The sequence below is a fragment of the Glycine soja genome, chromosome 20 (genome assembly GCF_004193775.1).
Source record: "Glycine soja cultivar W05 chromosome 20, ASM419377v2, whole genome shotgun sequence".
NCBI lineage: Eukaryota > Viridiplantae > Streptophyta > Magnoliopsida > Fabales > Fabaceae > Glycine > Glycine soja.
Window position 1 is genome coordinate 35887497 of NC_041021.1, and position 20113 is coordinate 35907609.

Below are 20113 nucleotides of genomic sequence, written 5' to 3' on the forward strand. Positions count from 1 at the left end.
TGATGCCAAAACCATGGTCGGTTATGCGTCATTGTTGCAATCTTGGGTATGGTATCGCATGCCCTTCATTGCAACAAGAGTTAATCGGACACCATCGTATCCATTGGTTACAAGGTAATATGAATCTCAAATTCATTGTTATATGATTAGCATTGTATTAAATTAATAATTTTTCATTTATTAGATGGAGTGGTGGTGGATTAAGCTTTACTGGTACACCACATGGAGATGTCATCGGTTATCGAATGAGATTAAACCACATGACAACTGAACAGGTAATAAATAAACTATAGGTTACATAAAAATAATATTGAGTTTTGTGTTTTTAATAATTAATTAATTGTTCTTTTTGTATTATTTTAGTTCTTGTGGAATCCATATCTCCACTTTTTGGATGCCTTAGAGTCGACAGCTTTCATAGACTCCTCCATATGGATAACCTGAACTTCTCTAATTTGTTTCTCGATAGTAGAATGGAACCAAGCGGATAGAGTTAAACTTCAATTCCACCTCCGACAAGATATATCAGATCCCCCAAGAAACATAGACAAACTTCACAAAATCGACATGCGAGGTCAAACTAACCCAAATTAGGCGGAAAAACATGCAAAGTGGATAAGGTATTGGCAACAACATCAATCAATTGTTTTACAGGGACAACCTATTATAGGGCATGCAAAGCATTCTCAAGAATACATGGCGTGGTATCAAAGTAATACTATTATTTTTTTAAATATGCAATCGCCAAGTGGATTCTCAATGAATTTCGAAACTGGTTAATCGTCAAGGACAACAAACATCGTGCAACCAGAATGTAATCATGCATACACACCAATTCCCCCCATGACAAATTACACTCCACACACATACACACCAATTCCCCCCCCCCCATGACGGATTACATTTTCCTAGTCCTTCAAACATGGACTACACTCCATCGATTGTCCAACCAGATGATTTCCTGAGCAATATTTTTGGAACTAATTATGGCATGACAACATTAGCTTGTGAATATATGCATAGCCTACAAAATGAAGTGGAACCAAGTTTCAATTTGATGTTTAGCCAAGATGTTGAAGAGAATAATCCATCACTGCATGATATACCAGATCAATGCCAACGTTGAAATCCAAGACATAATAGGATACGCCCTCCATGTGGAATAGTCAAATTTGTTGTATGATGAAAATATCATTCTCCAATTAACTTATGTTGAACTTTTTGACTTACATTATCTTCATGCTCCTTTAATTTTACAATTTATTTGAGTACCCTCATGACAAACGACAATGACAACTGAGCAACATCATGCAAACACATCAAACAAACGCCAAATACATAATAAAAACTAACAAGTAATTAAAAACAATACAACAACATATGTTAAATAGTTTATTCTAATTTCATGGAACTATTCAACTTCTGCTCCATCTCCATCCAAATTAGGTCATTAGCGTGAGACAATGATGGTGAAGTATGAACTTCAACTCTAAGTTTCATACATATTACACTTTACATGTTTGTGAATGTGTTAAACATGCACCAAACATCTTCTTCATCATTAATTGGACATGTCGTATACTCAACATGTCCATTCATTTCGTGTAAAGGACAATGATACCAAATTGAAGTAATTGCAAACGAAACACCAATATTTGTAATTGATGATTGTATTACACTGGTTATGTCGGTCAGCGTCATCGTTGGATACAACAACATCGATCTTGTGTTGTCACTGGTGAAAACCGTGTTTCCAGTTGAATTGCAGGTGATCTCACCATTGACATAAATGAACACACAAATTGGGGCTGAACTCATTTTTTGTGCACTATTATTTTTTTGGCTCATTGACACTTTGATGTAACTATGCAGTTAAATATAGAGGTAGACGCACTTTGGAAGCTGGAGCATGACAATAAGACAGTAGTGCAGAGTTACAGTAAGCTTGTCGTTTTAATGGCAATTTTAATTATGAGGCATGATAATAAGATGGTTTTTATTAATGGCCTTTGGAATCTCAAGGCCTCACATTCAGACAAAAGCCATGTGCAAGACAGTCTCGCATGCCAAGTATCATTGTATTGTTGTTTCCAGCTTTTGGTTCGTTTGGGAAAATATTTTCACTGAAAATGAAAATAGAAATTCAACCAAACATATTTCCATCACCATTTTCTATTTTAAGTGAAAAAGAAAACAGAAAACAACCAAACCAAACACCTCTTAATAAATCCAAATTTGGAATGTTTTTGACCGATAAGTTGGTAAGGCGTCGCGTTCACCTTTAATCTCTATCCTAAAAAGTGGAAAAAAAATACAGTTTCTATTTAAAAGTAAAATAATTGATACTATATTAAATAGGAATAGGAACATGATACTACATTTGATAGAAATGTTTGCAATTTGATTTGAATTGATTTAGAAATTAAATTACAATGTATTGATGGTTTAAATTTTGTATATATTATTGTTTAATTATAAATGATCATATATATGATAAAATTATTTATTTTTATAAAATGCACAATTTATATAATAAAATATAAAAAACAAATTTAAATTAATTTATAAATACAATAAAATAATATGATGTATCCTCTAAACAAAAAAGATGTAATTTGGGCAATAAATTTATAAATAGACTGATAAGTTTTATAATTTCATAAATATATAATTATATAAGGATGAGTGGGGCATCGAGAAAAAAGGATGAGTGGAAATATTTACATTTATAAAATTTATACACACATCCAGATTTTTTATTTGTTTTAATTTATTTTTTACAATTTTTATTGAATTGAATCAATTTATAATTATATCCAATATTTAATATCAAATTTAATTATTTTACTTTACTCCTTTTTTTACATAATATATTGAGAAAAAAAATACTAGAATAAAACAAAATCGTAGTTTTGCCAAAAATATTATTACGAAGTCAAGATTTATTTTAGCATTGAAAAATATTTTTTACTCTTTAATAAAAATGGCTGTATAAAAACTCTTTAATAAAATCCACATTTTAAATATTGATTAAATTAATTATTTGTTTATATAATTTCACGATTCTTATTTTTTTTATTCCTATAGTTTGAAAGTGTTCTTTTTAATCCCTATAGTTTACATTTTAATTCTCTTTTAGTCTTTATAATTTTGATGATCTTTTTAATTTTTATAGTTTCATATTCTTATTTTTTTAATCATATAGTTTTTAAATTAAGGAATTAAAAGAGAATTAAAATGTAAATTATAAGAATTAAAAAAAATATTTTTAAATTATATGAATTAAGAGAATTAAAATGTAAATTATAAGGATTAAAAAAACTATAAAGATAAGAATCATATGACTAAATTGATGATTTAATACAATAATGGCCCCTAGATTTAACCCCATCCAGCTGTCGCTTACTTCCAATTTTTCGTCCTACATCCTACGCCGCATCCACACTCGACCCCGATTCTTATACCCGTTCTTATGTTGCACCATGCTAGTTTTAGATGAAAGTGACTTAGTTTATTAAAATAACTTTGTTCAATGTTATTTTAATTAAAATAATAACATAATTTGACTTTCAAAACAATGATAATTTTTTTATAAAAAAAACAGATACCCCCAAATGTATGAAAGTTCATTAAAATTAATTAAAAGTAATGATATTTAAACACCTCAATTTTTTAAAAACTTTTGTTTACAGAAAATAACATTTTTATGAACTTAATCAGCACTCTTCATTTTTTTTCTGTTCCTTTTTTTTAAAAAATAAACATAACTGAAAGACTTAACTGCATATTAGATTGGTTATTATAGCCAACATATTTTTGGTGACCTAATAAAGCTTACGCATGCATTCGAGCTTATGATAACACATTAACAAATTTCAGCAAACCATTATCATCATTAATAAATAGGCTTTCCATTTTCGTTTCTCCAGGGACTACCTTTGTTTTCGCTTCTAATAATTAGTTGCTAGAGAAAGCAAGATGCACACATGTTTTAGTTGGTGCCACAGGTTATATTTTAGTAATTTGATTGATTCATCTTTTAGTCTTTCACATGATAAATTACTAAATTTTGTCAGGTTTCAGCTTCTCGTTAAAAACAGATTGAAAATTGAATGACCAAAATGAAATTAACCCTTTTACCATAACCACTAAAGCCTCATGATTTACAAAACAGTGGGCTTCCTTTTAGAGTTCAGAATGATCATATCATCATTTCATGTATGTACACAAAAGAAAAGGAAGCCTTTAGCTTGTAGAAAGGATCCGACAACCTATACAAAATTGGCTTCCCAGGTCTAAGAATCTAGAGAAATAAATCAGCTTCTAAATAAATAAATTATCTCATATCTCATGTGAAAAGCATTTTGAGGTCTTGAATCCTAGCAGTCCGAACCTCATCGTCGGTGAGGGTACCAGATATCATCCTTTGTTTCCTAGCTTGAACTTGTTGCAATCGATCTTCCACTGTGTCCTGTTCACAATGACCCACAAACCTTACCGTTAGTTAACAAAAAACAAGGGGAAAAAAAGGAAAGTCAACAAAACAACGTGCGAATTTAAACCAATCGTAGAAAAGTTTTTTTTAAAGACTATGTGACCCAACAAAAGGATAAGGTGAGGTGAGACTACTTGTGAAAAACGTGATCAACCTGAGAAAATGGCTTTTTCAACCCAACTGAGAAAAAGGATATCAAAACAATAAAATAGTCATCAAATGCATAAAAATTTGGCAGCTCCAAGTACTTGTACGGTTGAACTATCTCAAGGCAAAGCAAATTAAAATAATCAAAAGGGGTCATACCAAACAAAAATAATCAAAAGGGCAACCCATAGCATTTGGTAGGAAAAACAGGGGGAAAAGAAAGGAAATGATGCCTTATCAATTAACAACAAATTAAGTGGCGCCGTTTGGCAAAAAGAAAAAAGGGGACTTTGAATATTCCAAGTCCAAATCGAAACATTTGACCCATAAGAAGTCGGTAATATGGGTATCTAGGTTTAAGATGAGTAGGATTGCATGTTTTATGTTCTAAGCTTGTTGAAAAAATGGATTGGCTAACCTTAACGATGAATCTTCTCACTACAACTCTTCGGTTTTGTCCTATGCGATGAATTCTCATTATTGCTTGCTCCTCAACTGCAGGGTTCCACCATGGATCCTACATTTAACACAAAAAGTTAACACAGAAGAAATGAAGTTGTGCACAGGATAGAAAGGAATTAGGCATAGCATACCATAATGAAAACATTTGAGGCTGCAGTTAAGTTCAAACCCACACCACCAGCTTTTAGTGACATTAACAAAACCTGAAACAATGCGATTGGAATAAAAAACAGTGATTCAGTGATAATATTTTTCAACTAAACAAGTTAAATTGTTCAAATTAACTTTGCTTACCCTTTTCTCTCTTGTCTCATTGAATTCATCCAGAACTTTCTCCCTCTGCTTCTGAGTCAACTTCCCATCATATCTCAAAAAACCAATTCCTCTCCTCCTCAATGGATTCTCCAACAGATCAAAAAATGATGTCCACTGACTGAAGACGATACTCTTTTCACTTGATGTGTTCAGAATACGTTGCAGGAATTCAAATAGCTTCGAAACCTTTGAAGACTCTGTCACATTGTTCTTAATATCGACCTTGAATGGGCTTTCAGATGAATAAGTAATCAGATCGTCTTTCTGGAGCAATTGACGACAGATTGGACATTTGCCACCCACTGAGGTGCCCCAGCAACTAAATAGACATTCTCTACAAAACTTATGCGCACATGGTGTAAACACAGGATCTTCTGGAGATTCCATACATATAGAGCATTCTATGATGTCACCCTTTTGAATATTCTCCAAAACCTCGGCAATGTATGCATGAGGTTGAACCGAGTGCAAAGAAGAAGCAGATTTTAGAAGTAATCTACTTGCAAGTTTGTTCAACTCTGCTTGCTGCCGTGGATCATTTTGATTGCTTTCATCGGGGAATTCAGTATTAGTCTGAAAGAATTTTCTTGCGAGTCTGCTTAAATCTGCACGTTTCTGGGTATCGCTTCCGCTTCATATACAAGTGAAAATCTTGTTAGAGGCATAAGCATCAGGAAAGGGAAACATATAAGAGCATTTTAATGTGTTTTCCACACCTACCACATAACTAAAAATGGATGGTTACAACACCGCCTCAACTGCATTAGTAGGTCAAGGATATTTGCATAATGGTGAAGAACCTTTCCTTGTGCGACATACTGATCAAATTGAACCTGTTTGCATTGGATAATAAGTTCAAGAGTCGCAAGACAGTGAACATGCCAAACATAAAACTATTAACAGTTACTAGAACAAGCTATGTTTGAGAATAGTTACTATTAACAGGTTTTTAGACTTTATCAAAATTGATAAAAGTGAAACAGATTGTTATTCAGAACCAAGAACAAATCAGAAGCTGTGGCACAAAACTTACTTTAGATCTCTCAAACAGGGCTTCATAAAAGTCCCGTTCAGATTCTGATTGTTCACACTCAATCAACTGAAAATCAATTGGAGGCAGGAAAAGTATCGGCCTGGAAAAACATGTAGGGAATTGAAATTGTGATTGGAAAAAATATATACATGTGTTTCAAAAAGGACACAGTTCTAGTGAAGTGTGAGAATGACTACCTTCCTTTCTTATCCTTCGTTTCCTTTGTTCTTCTTAACATCAGCATCCTCAAAATGGCCTTGACCAACTTCAGGGATCTTGGATCACCATTCTCATAAGGCCTTTGAATCAACTTCTGCCACCTGCACAGATGTTTCCAACATTAAAAAAATAATTACTGGTTTTCCAAATACAATTTCTAAGTTAGCATCACATTCTTGCCATACCATGCCAAGTTACACCAAGGTTCAACACGCAAGAAACGCAAGAGACTGTATAGGTCTTCCAAGCTATTCTGCAATAGACACATTCACAAAGAGGTGCCCAAAAGTGAGTTTTTTGCTGAATAAAGTACTAAGATACAGGTGAAAGAAATGTTTTCATATGGGAAAGATGGAAATTTCATTGTGGGTGGAGTACTTTTTATACACATAATGTTAATTGTTAACTGAAATAAAAAGACAAACCTGAAGTGGGGTTCCAGTTAAACACCAGCGGCTGTGTGAGGACAGAACAAAAGCAGACTGGGCAGTCTGATTCCGATGGGCTTTTATATTATGAGCTTCATCTAGCACCACCCTGTACCACTTGACCTTGTTGTAGATGCTATTCTCTCCATCCTGGTTTCAACAGCCAGAGAAATGAATACGAAGAAGCTTCACTACACAAATGGAAGAAAGCATATATAAAAAGGATATTTCCTTACATTTTTGTATGCAGCTTGTAGGACACCATACGTTGTCAAGACAACATCATGGCCTGAGATCATCCAGGGATCAGTGGTTCTTGCTCCACCATAATGAACAAATATGGATATACTACCTTCCTTTGAATGTGTTTCAAGCTCATCCTGCAGATTTAAAATACTTGTGAGCTACCTTGTCAATTATAGGATGTCTTTATTAGAGTTATAAAAAGAAAAAACATGTTTGCTTTTCAATATGGTATCATACAAAGAAACTCACCTTCCATTGACTTAACAAAGCCATGGGACAAACAATAAGAGTGCCACCCTCAAATTTATGTAAGGTATTAGCATTCTTTCTTTTATTTGTGATAAAATTATCATCTCCATTCTCCACATCATTGTTTTCTGAGTTACCCCTGCCTGGGTTACTGAGTATCAAAGCAATTGTCATAACAGTCTTTCCAAGTCCCATTGCATCCGCTAGAATCTATGATCAAAGATGAATAAATAAATAATTAAAAACCAATTTCGTAATCAGGTAAACTGATTTAGTCATTGGAAAATTGAAGGCCTCAAACAAACTCACTCCTCCTCTTGCCATCTGCGTTGCTTTTGGAAATTTTTTAGAGGCCTCTCCAGTAAAAATATTCAAATAAATTGTCCTTCTGCTAAAAAGAAAGTAAGGTTAAGTTGCACAAAAATATTGGGGAGAAAAACCTCATTCTGTTGAATCATTTACTATTAGTAAATACCCCTTGCATATAGTGTAGGCTGACCAGCAGGGATGCAGATTTCTTTCTACACTCTCAATATCCATCCCTTTCTCTATTTCAGTCATCCAGTGTAAAGCCTGCTTCTGGTAAGGCTTTAAATTACACACAAGTGTCTCTGGGGCTTCCTTCTCCTAAAGACATACAACACACAAAAAGATTGATGGCATGTGATGCTAGAGATAAATTTAGAGATTAACAATTGAAGTTAAAACAATTGAAAGTTCTTTACCTTGAGGTCATAGATTTCTGCCGCTCCAACAAGTTTATTCAAAGCTGACTCTGAAAGAGCTTGTTCATCATTATTTTGCTCAGGAAGGGGCTCACCGCCCTTTCTTCGCTTGATCAAAGGCAATGCTGCAGCTTCATCTGGATCAGCCTGTTAGCATCAACAGCATAATTAGGCTTCTTTAAAAGAATAGGTTCATTAACGAATCAGGCAACAATGAACATGCACCATACAATATTCAATACACTTCGACATCAACATCACAAAAGCTATAACCAATTAAAAGGGGAAGGAAAATGGTAGTGACACATGCCTTTGGATAGAGCAACCGCTTCCGGGAATCTATATCCTCAGGAGTGAATACAGCCTAGTTGAATGTAACAACCACCCATTACAAATGCAACATTAAGAAAAAACAAAACAGAGAGAGAATGGGCTGTCAATTACCTTTTGACTTGGCTTGATCTCTAGCATTTTTAATAGGGCAAGAAGTGGATAAACAGTATCATCAATTTTACCACAAGCCTCCAGCCTCCAAGAAGTATCAACACGCTCAGCAAATACAGAGTGGTGAACATAAAAGCTGCCCAAAAAAAGGTTATCAATTAGACTCACCTACCAACAGACACAAAACAATTTGAACTTACAAATTCAAATTAAAAAACACATAAAAAAAAGTTTCCATTACCATCAAAATAAACAGACAGGGCTATAAAAGTATACCTCACTAAAAACATAATCTCTTGCATCATTTGTAGTTTATCTGGCACAGCAATGCACCGGCCTCGAACCTTAACCCTTCCAGATTGCATAACCGGAATCACAGCCTTTGCCCATTCCATTGGCATCCTCCCAACCTGAAGCCAAATTCAACAACACAAAGCACCATCAAACCTATCTCTTAAAACTCCTATACACATTTACATACATTATTTGTTATTTCCCAAAGGTATACACAAACAAAAACAATGTCTGTTCAAAACATGCAGACACCTCTCCAAACCAACAAAGATTCAAACTTTAGTTCATTGCCTTGTAAGAACTAGCCTTTTTCCATTAAAGCTAACCTTCATAAATTACATTCATTCATATATGCACACATACACTTACAAACATATAACATCAATTAATTTTCAAAAGTACCAAGTCAAACAATCTCGACAACAATCAATGGCAATAGTTAGTTATTACCTCTCCAGAACGCTTGGTTGACGCTCGAACGATCCACTGAGACTTACTCGAGTAACTCGGAATAGGAAAATTGAAATGAACGATTTCATTATCCACCAACCTGTTCACTCCCCTGGCCGTCGAAACTGCGACCTCAACCTTCCTCCCGAGAAGGAACCACCCAGACTCCTCCGGAAACTCACCGTCCTCGAGATTCGAAATATTCGGAATGTTCTTCTTTTCCACAGGCTTCCGCACCTCCACCACCTCCACGTCATCACCGGTAACCGCTTTCTTCTTCTGCACCGGTCGAAACAGTTGCGGTCCCCTCGGCACCGGTTGAACCGGTTGCGCTGATTGAGCCTGTGACGATTCGGCTTCCTCTCCTTCTTCAGTTTCTTCTTCCAACGGCGCCATCACTGATTTCAGAGCCTCCTCTTCGGTGGCGACCTTCGTGTTGGTGACCTCGAGAAACTCGTCGAACGAAACCGTTAGCTCTCTCTGCAACAATATCCGTTCATGATGATGAGAAGCATCGAAGCCGGTTTCGCCTTCTCCTTCTTCTTCCTGCGGTGGTGTTGGATCATCGTTCGAGTTCGGCGGCGCGGCGAGAACGCGCGCGCCGCCGGTGCTGGTGGTGGCGCGAACCACCGCCAGAGGTTGCGCGGCGATGACGGTCTTGCCGTTGCGGGAGAGGAACTTGTGTAACGTTCTTGCCGGTGGCGATGTTATGGAAGGTTCTTCTTCCGCCATAGACATAGAGAAATAAATATCAGAAAATAATAAGAAATAATAGAAAGAAGGAAGTGAAGAAAGGAAGAGAAAGTAAGAAAGACGATGAGAATGTGGAGAATGGAAAGAGTGAGAGAGGGTTTTGTTTGCTTATAAGGGTTTGAAGGAAGGAAATGAAACGCGGGTTTTTTCAGAGAATGAAAATGGCGCGAAATCATTTTACCTTTCGCTCTGTTGTTTTTCTTTTGGCTCTGTTAATTAAATTATAATAATATACCATTTTTTAAAAAAAATTAATAAAAGTTCAATATATTAAATATATATTAATTAGTCTCTACAAAAATAAAAAATAATTTTTTAAAATCATATATATCTTTTATAAAAAAATAATCTTGTTTTAACTGAATAAGATTCTCAAGTTTAGTGGTAAGAAATTTTGATTTAAGGTTTTAAAAAAAGCAAATTTATTAATTTAATTTTAGAAAAGTTTAAAATAGAATTATCATTACACGGTTACAATGTAGATAGTAAAAGTTATATTAAAAATGAATTAATTTAAAACTAAATTTTTTACATTTATAAGGATTGAAAATATATTTAAATCTATATTATTTTACCGTTGCTGATATGGCATGATTACTTGTTGAAAAATGGTAAGAGTTAATGACAGATTTTTGTTAATTGAAATTATTAATTATCAATAAATATTTACCGTTGTTGTGTAAATAATTTGGCGGCAAGGGTAAAAAAAACGATTTCGAAGAAAGTACTGCTGGCAGGCGTACGCATAGTGGCATATGTTTCGGGACAGACTCAGATTTTAATTTCATCTTTTACAATCCTATTGATTCGTTGGGAAACAAAATAAAGGAAAGAGAAAATTTTAATTTAAAAACTAAAATGAAAAAGATGTTTTATATTTTTATTTCTTTCTTTTTGTTACTGTATTTTTATTTCTATTTCCAAAACTAAACTTTTATTTTTAACTAAATAGAAATATTTATTATTCATGTTTTCCATTTTTGATATTTTCTTTCTTTTCAATATATTATTATGATTATATTATAATAAAAAAATGACCGTAACAAAAAAGAATAAAAATAATGTTTATCAATATTTACTGTGCATTCATTTTTATAACGTATCTTATTATTATGATAAATTTTGACTGTAAAAAAATATAATAAAATTTGAAATTAAATATATTCAATGCATGAATTGAATACAATCAAACATAAAAAATTACAAATGTAATTGAGACACGAATGTAAAAACCATGAAGGGAACTCAAGAAGTAGCTCATGTTTTCGTCAAGTGGTATGCACATGTAACATTTTTTTCATCGGGATATAGATTATTATTTGTTATCTGATTGGGTGGGGGATTACATGTAGATGCATTGTTATTTAATTGGATTTTTCTATAAAATATTAAAAGAAAATTCTTATTTATTTTTCTTTATTTCGGGGTTTTTAATAGTTCATTTAAGTCTGTTAAAAAAAAAATCCATTTAAGTATACATTATTAATCATATTATATGAAACTTACCTTCTTCTTCTTTTTTTTCCTGCCAAAGTAGGTTCTTCTAATCAAATTTATAGTAGAAATATTAAAATAAATCTTAAATTTTAAATCATGGTATATGAAGCTTGAGAACATTGGTCTTATTTTGTGTTTTTTCTTTACAGTTTTAAATTTGGATGATTTTTTTCTAGTATGCACAAGAGTTAATGATTCAATTCAAAATTGGAAGATTCAAAATTCAGTAAGATATAAAATTAAACATATGATATTCATTTAATTTAATTATGAAAATAATTTAAATCATTAGTTAAGACCAGTCCAAATTTTAAGCGACTATTAATTTAAAATTGATTAATTTGAAATCAACAATTATGTACGTAAATATTAAATATAACATTTATTTACATAGTATAAATAATTTAATATGACTTTGTTTTCGAAATATACTAGCCTAGTATCTCGCGTTAAGCACGAGTGTTAGAGTTTATAATTTATGATTTTCTTATATTATTATACTTTTTTATAATATATATAAATTATTTTTAAAATTGTATATATGTTAGTATATATATAAAAAAATATAAGACAATTATGAATATATATATATATATATATATATATATATATATATATATATATTCAAATAGTTTTACAATATTTCTAAAAAGAATAGTTTTACAATATAAGTGTTTTATTGATTTTTTCTATATTAAAAAAAGTGCATAATGAGGTAAATTGCCCCAAATGGGGTTCTTTTACAAACTATTTCCCCATTTGGGGTTGTTTTAAAAGAATTTCCACAAGGGTGCTCTTTTGAACGTATCCTGCATGAAAATATCCACAAGGGTGCTCTTCATCATTGGCACGTCGTCTGTGGCTGCGACACATGGTAGTGGCGCCACTGCCACTGGCGACACAGGTGGTATTGCCACCTGTACTGACGCTTTGGCCATGCAAGGTGGAGTCGCTGGTCAACCTGGCGATTTACACAAATCAGGCTAGGGTTCAACTTTTCAACTTTTCAAGTGGATGGCAGTAGCTTTTCAGCTTTATGGCAGTGTCCCAATGTGGATGGCAGTAGCTTTTCAGTGGATGGCAGTGTCACAGTTCGGTGCATCCAGCTTTTGGAAGAAGGCGCAATCACGTTTGGCGATTTAGGATAAGTAGAAAACGACACTGGCTTTGGCGTTTTAGTGTGTTTAAATACCAGCATTTTTTGCATCTTCCTTTGCTTTCCCTTTGCAACTTCTTTTCCTTTCCTGGCTTTGGCGTTTAAATTTGTAAGGCTTGAAGTTCAAATTTTGAATCAAAAAATTCCGTGGTATGAAATATTTTTTTAAAGTAATTTTGTTAGGCTGGAATAAAGATTGAATTTGAAGTATTTATTTTTTAAAAAATTAAATTAGCTTTTATATTCGATAGGCTTGTTTGTGTGTGTTTAAATGTCTAAAATAAAAGAAAAATTGTGTAATGATGTTTATTTGAAGAAAATATTTTCAGTGAAGATAAAATATTTTGAATATGAAATTTGTAGTATTTTTTTAATTAAATTAGGTTGGTGTTGTTGATTTATTAGTGTGTTAAAAATTGATGAATGTTTGAACTTTCCATAAAAAAAAATTATTGATCATATTTATTTGAAGTAAGTATTTTGAGTACGATTTTTTTTTTTAATATGAAGTTGTAGTATTTTTTTAATTAGATTAGATTGGTTTGTTGGTGTGTTAAAATTTTATGAGCATTCAACTTGAAAGTGTTATTTGATGCTTTCTTGTTTCTCGTATCATATTTATTTTAATATATTTGTAGTAATTTTGTAATTACTTATTTTTATTTTGAAGTTATTATTGTTAAGATTAATTATTTATACTACTAACTTCGTTCATGAATTATTTTGTCTTTAAAATTAATATCTTGAAATTCGTTTTTTTAAGTGTCTCCCATGAAATTTATTTGAAGTTAATTAATTTTTTTAAAAAAAAAATTTGAATGTGAAGTTCCAATAAAGGGACTTTTTGTGATTACATTTTATTATTTTGGATTTACATTTTTTTAAAATCATTCATGTTATTTAAGTGTGTTGATGTGAAATTTATTTAAAGTTAATAATTTTGATTACATCTTGATTAGTTTAAAATTACTGCGTTGAAATCGTTAATGTTTTTAAAGTGTCTTAATGTGAATTTTTTTTAAGTTAATTTTTTTTTAAAATTAAGTTTTGATGTGAAGTTCCAGTAAGGACTTTTTTGTGATAACCATTTTATTATTTAAAGTTTTAAAATATTATTTTTGTAGGTACACGATGAATTCAGTTATAACAGTGTATTTCAATGGAAGGGTATATGAAGATAATGATGGTGTAATATTTGAAGACAGTAAAAAAGCGATTCAGATTAAACGTGAAATAAGTTTCAATGCTTTGAAAAAAAATTGGAGATAAGATAAAGTTACAAAATAATGAAATTATTTCTGCTATCAGTTGTAGATTTTTAGTGTCATGAAAATATATTGCCTTGCAAATTTGTGATGACGAAGATGTTGAAACAATGCTCGAAAGTTTTCAACAACAAGAACAAATGTCAGTTCTGGAATTATACATAAAAAAGGATGTGGCTGGTGGTTCTATGTTTCATTTTGCAAATTCTCTTACATCATGTGAAAATAATTTATCTAATATTGAGACACAACCACCAACAAATGTGAGCAATTTACATGGTGACGAAGATAATGATTATGATGATGATTATTATTTTGTGTCTAACTCATACGTTGAAGAGTCTTTAGACGAAGATGACAGTGTTGACGGTATATCTGATACAGACGATGAAGTCACCGACATGATTCAACCAGTAAGAATTGTTTACCTAGCAGAAGGTATAATTTGTTGTATAAAAAAATTACACAATACATTTATTATTTGATGACAATTGTATTTAATGCTAAATAAGTATGATTTGAATTTTTATTTTGAACTATTAGGTGTATAAGGAATTCAAAATCCATTTTGGAATGATGCTTTGCATTATAACAATATCAATTGGAGTCATCCTGATGAGGAGGACATTTGCGGTTTGGAGATGCCGTTGACCTTTAATGTTGGGCAAGAATTATATGTTGGCATGAAATTTGATAGTAAATATGTGGAAAAAAATGCAGTCAAACAATATGTTATGAAGGCACATCAAAGTTTCAAAGTTGTTGAAAGCAAATCGAACAAGTATGTGATTTGTTGCTTGAATAAAAGTGTAGAGTGTCTTTGCCCTTTCTATATGAGGGCAATTTTATCTAAAAAAACAGATACGTGGAAAGTCACACAATGAGGTGGACCACACACATGTCTGAATATGACCATGACACAAGATCACGAGAAGCTTGATTCAGATTTAATTGCCACTTGTGTAGTAGGTACGTATTTTATGTTCATATTATGTTAATTTTTTGTTAATTGTCATTTAAATTTTGTTATGTTATTGACAGGCATGATTAGAGAAGATCCATCAATAAAAGTTTCTTTGATTCAAGAGATGATTAATAGTGAATTTGCGTACGAGGTGTCGTACAAAAAAGCTTGGTTGGCGAAACAGAAAGCCATTGTAATTGAATATGGCGATTGAAATGAGTCATATGCGAAACTTTCGTCATGACTAACACACATGCAAAATCATTCTCCTGGATCATATTTTGAAATACTACATGACGATTTTATCGTTGGGAATACGGTTAGTCACGAACACCGTCAGTTTCATAGAGTTTTTTGGACTTTTGGTCAATGTAAAGAGGCTTTCAAGTACTATAAGCCAATCATACAAGTTGACGGCACACATTTGCACGGAATATACCGTGGGACCCTCTTAATGGCCACATCACAAGATGGAAATGGTGGTGTCCTTCCTCTAGCATTCGTCGTGGTCGAAGGTGAGACATTGACAACGTGGTCATGGTTTTTGGCACACTTGCGTGAACACGTCATAGATAAAAATGGTATTTGTCTGATATCTGATCAACTGCGAGTATAAAGTCTGTTGTGGCTAACGAAGCACTTGGTTGACAACCTCCCCACGGTTATCATGTATATTGAGTGCGACACATAGCAAGCAACTTCAATCAGAAATTCAATAATGTCAAACAAAAAGAAATGTTGAAGAAATTGGGTAACATTTCATTTATCATGGTCACGTTAATTTAAGTTTCATATATAGTTAAAATTGTTGTTGCTAACTAATTTCATGCAGGGTACACTCCTTGCAAGCACATTTTTTTTATCAAAATTTAGAAAAATTCTGTCAACTGAGTCCAGCCATAGCAACATGGATTGATCGCATTTCAAAGGACAAATGGATGATGGCTTATGACAGAGAAGGACGTCGATATGACCACATGACAACCAACCTGTCAGAATGTATAAATAAGGTTTTGAAGGATTGTCGCAACATACCGATAACAACGTTGGCCAAATCAACATATAGTAGGTGTCGAAAGTACTTTGTTGATCAAGGTCGACAAGCCCAACGACAATTAAATGAAGGCCAAGTATATTATTCTAAGCTTGTTAAAGAACTTAGAAAAAATCAAGAACAAGCTTGTTCACACATCGTTCGCGTGTATGATATTCACTCGACAAGGTTTGAAGTAGAGGAGACCTTTAATCCTATCACGCAACGTGGCAGACAAAAGTGGGCAGTAAACTTGAATGACCATTATTGTCAATGCGGAAAGTATTTTGCACTTCACTATCCATGTTCACACATTATTGCAGCTTGTGGTTACGTAAGCATGAACTACTACCAATATATAGATGTTGTTTACACGACTGAGCACATCTTAAAAGCTTACTCTGCACAATGGTGGCCTCTCAGGAATGAAGCGGCAATTCCTCCTTCTAATGACGCATGGACACTTATCCCTGACCCAACTACAATTCGTGCGAAAGGTCAGCCAAAATCAACAAGGATAAGGAATGAGATGGATTGGCTCGAACCGTCTGAGCACCGGCAAAAATGTAGTAGATATGGAGCAGAAGGGCACAATAGGCGACGATGTCCAATGCAATCTGACCGTGGGAGTTGTTCATTTAATTGATTTATGTATGTTAGACGAGTGACTTGTATTGGTTTAATTTCTATTGAATGTATTTAGTTTGTGGTCTTCAATGAAATCATGGGAGTTGTTGTTCTATTGAATGTATTTAGTTCTAACCCTCAGCCAAACCCTAATCCCTAAACCTAACCCTAACTATAAACCCTAACCCTTGAAGACTATGGTATTTCTGATGAAGAACCTTATAATTTGAGCAAACAGGAAGATGAAAAAAGTCCAGACTGATTCATGTAACGAAATAAAATAACATTTAGAAGTTGAAATAAATGAAGTGGATCATTAGTTAGTAACATTAGTTATTATCGTTTGTCTACTTTAGTTTCTGTTTAACTTAATTTATTTTTATAGTTTCTTGCTCGAATAAAACTGTATCAATGAGTAAGCCTTACAAAAATCCATACGATAGATTAAGTGTCAAATTCAAATCAGAAACATACAACAACAAATTTAAGCAGAGACATGAAAATCATTCATTATGATGTCCATGATGACGTGAGGATGTGCCACATGGTTGATCCTATCTTCGCGCTTGACGATCAGGATTTCTTCTGCCCCGATGTCTCCCCGCTTCTACTTCATCCGCCTTAGCAGAAAATTGGTGACGCAAATCAACACCTAATAAGTCACCCATATCAGGTATTGCTCCAGGTACATTCCATTGCGTACCTAATGGGGCGTTAGGTGTTGCAATTGGGGCATTGTGTTGCTATGAAGGAGTCATAGTCGGCCATGAAAAATGAGGATGTGTTTCCACAACACCACCGAACGAATGTTCGCTTGCAGAAGTATCAGTGTGATGACCTTCATAAGGATATTGATACATCTGTGAAGGATACTGAGAAAATGTTGCTAGCGTGTAGTACATTCCATGGCCATGCTCCACCATTTGTTGGGAATATTCTTCCGCTTCAACAGCCTCCCTTCGTCTGCCTATGCCCCGAGTTTCAACACTTGACTGAAGAATGTGAAACTCTTGTGCTAGAAATTGACGCTCTGATGCTGGACCATGTGACACAGGCTCTGTGATTCTCTCTTGCTATTCGGATGAAATCATTAACTTTTCCACGTAAGGCACGAGATCATCAACTGTCCATGTGTTCCTCCCTTGTGGTGACACCATATACTGTAAAGTCTCCACAACTTCAGCCTGAAATTATTAGGGTTAGGAAATTAATGCCGATGCTTTACAAAATAATTTTAACTTAAATATTGAAAAACAGATAAATACCAATGTAGTTGTGCTTGCATTGTTCGGGTCAACAAACATTTTTGTTTTTTGCCTATACCAGACCATGTAGTCGGAGTTAAAACTCAATAGGCCCTCTAGTCGAGGATAAACGTTGACCCTAAACTCAGCTCGATTGTTCCATTGACTGATTAGTGGGGCCCATAGTTATCCCCAATTTTCATCTTGTTTGCCTTTGAGCGTTATGCCATGAAGATTCTACAGTTGCGAAGGACACCCGGGAATAGGTTGTTGCATTCCAAATTGTCGCAAAACTCTATCGGGTTGGTGCCACTCAACAACATGGAAACAAATCAATGGCACCACCGTGAACCACGCTACACTTCCAACCATACAAATTGGAGGCAACGCTGACATCACAGTTGCTGTGTAAGGCTCTCATAGAAACTGCATATAACAACACAATTGTTAATTTTCACTCAAACATAACATATTGTTTATTAATTAACCAATACATTACGATCTTCTTACCTCATGTTGTTTCATAATATCCAATTTGCGACGAAAAACTCTTAGATCTTCATTGCCAATATGTTGATTTCCACGTCGCAGCCACCTACAAAAAAATGAAACATCAATGTCGACACGTTACATTATTAATTATTTTCAAATGAAATCTAATTTTTTAAATGACTAACCTGTGTCTGAGTGGTTTATTTTCTATTACGGGAGACATCCTCTTTGGAGCCAAAGTCGTGCATCGTTCCCATGCCCACATTTGGATTAAGATGCACATACCTTCGATTGATTTAATTTTGTAATCAGTGGCACTGCACATCTGTCTATATAAATAAGCAAGCACGGCAGGTCCCCATGCATACTCGCTGCACTGTTGAAAGTCACGTAAAAATTGTATGTACCTTAGGGAAACTCTGGCACTGCTTTTGTTAACGAAGAGGACACCTCCTATGAATCTAAGGATCCATGCACGGGTAAACCTTTGTAATTATTCTACGTTACCGTCATGGTTATTTAATTGTGAAAAATGGTGAGCCAACCAGCTTAATTTAACCACACTGCCTTCAATTTCACCTTCCTGTGGTCTGACTCCTAACAATTCATCACATAAATCAGCCCAATCAAGATTTGTTGGACCAATTAATGGCACCCCTCAATACAGAGACCTAACAAAACAGAGACATCTAGAAGAGTAATCGTACACTCTCCGTACCTCATATGAAACGTGTGTGTTTCGGACCTCCATCTTTCAATCAAGGCACTAATTAATGCTGCATTTTATTTTTAGGTATCCCATCTTCATTTTCCAGTAAAAACCAAATTGCCGAAGCAGAGGAATAATTTTCTCTGGTGTTTCTTTTTCACCTTGATACGTGGGGACAACTCATCTGATGTGTATTTTTCTATCTGGTTCCTCATTCCAAACATGCTCTGAAACATGCTTAGGTTATATCCATAAAACGTCACCATCAATTAGACCAGACCTAGTTTGTATATTTGATGAGCATGACGAGGAAGATGTCATTGATCCTGCAAAATAAAATATAATACAATAAATTGACGATAAAATTTATACATTAATTATACATACACAAATTAAGTACATTTACAAAAAAATAATTAAATATATATAACAAATGGAGTGAAATCAATAAAAGAATATATATATTTTAATAACTAAATATATTATATGAATAATAAAATTTAAATATACTCTCCAAATAATTTAAAATACATGCAAACACAACTTAAAATAAATAACAAATTATATTTTTCAAAATTCAAATATTTCAATAACAAAATATATTATACAATCAAGGAAATTTAAATATATTCTACAAATAAATTAAATCACATCCAAACACAACTTTACATAAATAAAAAATTATATATTTTTTTAATTTCAATAACAAAATATATTATACAAATAACCTAATTCATATATATTCTACAAATAAATTAAATTACATACAAATATAAATTTAAATATATAACATAATATTTATATTTGCGGCTAAAAATTAAAAAAATATATATACAAAATTAATAACTTAAAATACTTACGAGTAA

At 33.2% G+C, this 20113-nt stretch overlaps 1 protein-coding gene across 1 annotated transcript; it reads right to left on the reverse strand.

Moving 5' to 3' along the window:
- Positions 1 to 4122: 4122 nt before the first annotated feature.
- Positions 4123 to 10314, reverse strand: LOC114402511 (DNA repair protein RAD5B-like). Its single transcript, XM_028365116.1, has 18 exons — positions 9508 to 10314; positions 9040 to 9173; positions 8764 to 8899; positions 8630 to 8683; positions 8320 to 8466; positions 8070 to 8221; positions 7904 to 7982; positions 7595 to 7804; positions 7336 to 7479; positions 7097 to 7249; positions 6857 to 6924; positions 6650 to 6772; positions 6453 to 6552; positions 6140 to 6252; positions 5399 to 6050; positions 5236 to 5307; positions 5061 to 5159; positions 4123 to 4471 (listed from the first exon to the last, which is right to left on the reverse strand). The coding sequence occupies exons 1-18, from the start codon at positions 10243 to 10245 to the stop codon at positions 4349 to 4351; spliced, it is 3297 nt and encodes a 1098-aa protein (XP_028220917.1). The 5' UTR covers positions 10246 to 10314; the 3' UTR covers positions 4123 to 4348.
- Between the last annotated feature and the right edge of the window lie 9799 nt (positions 10315 to 20113).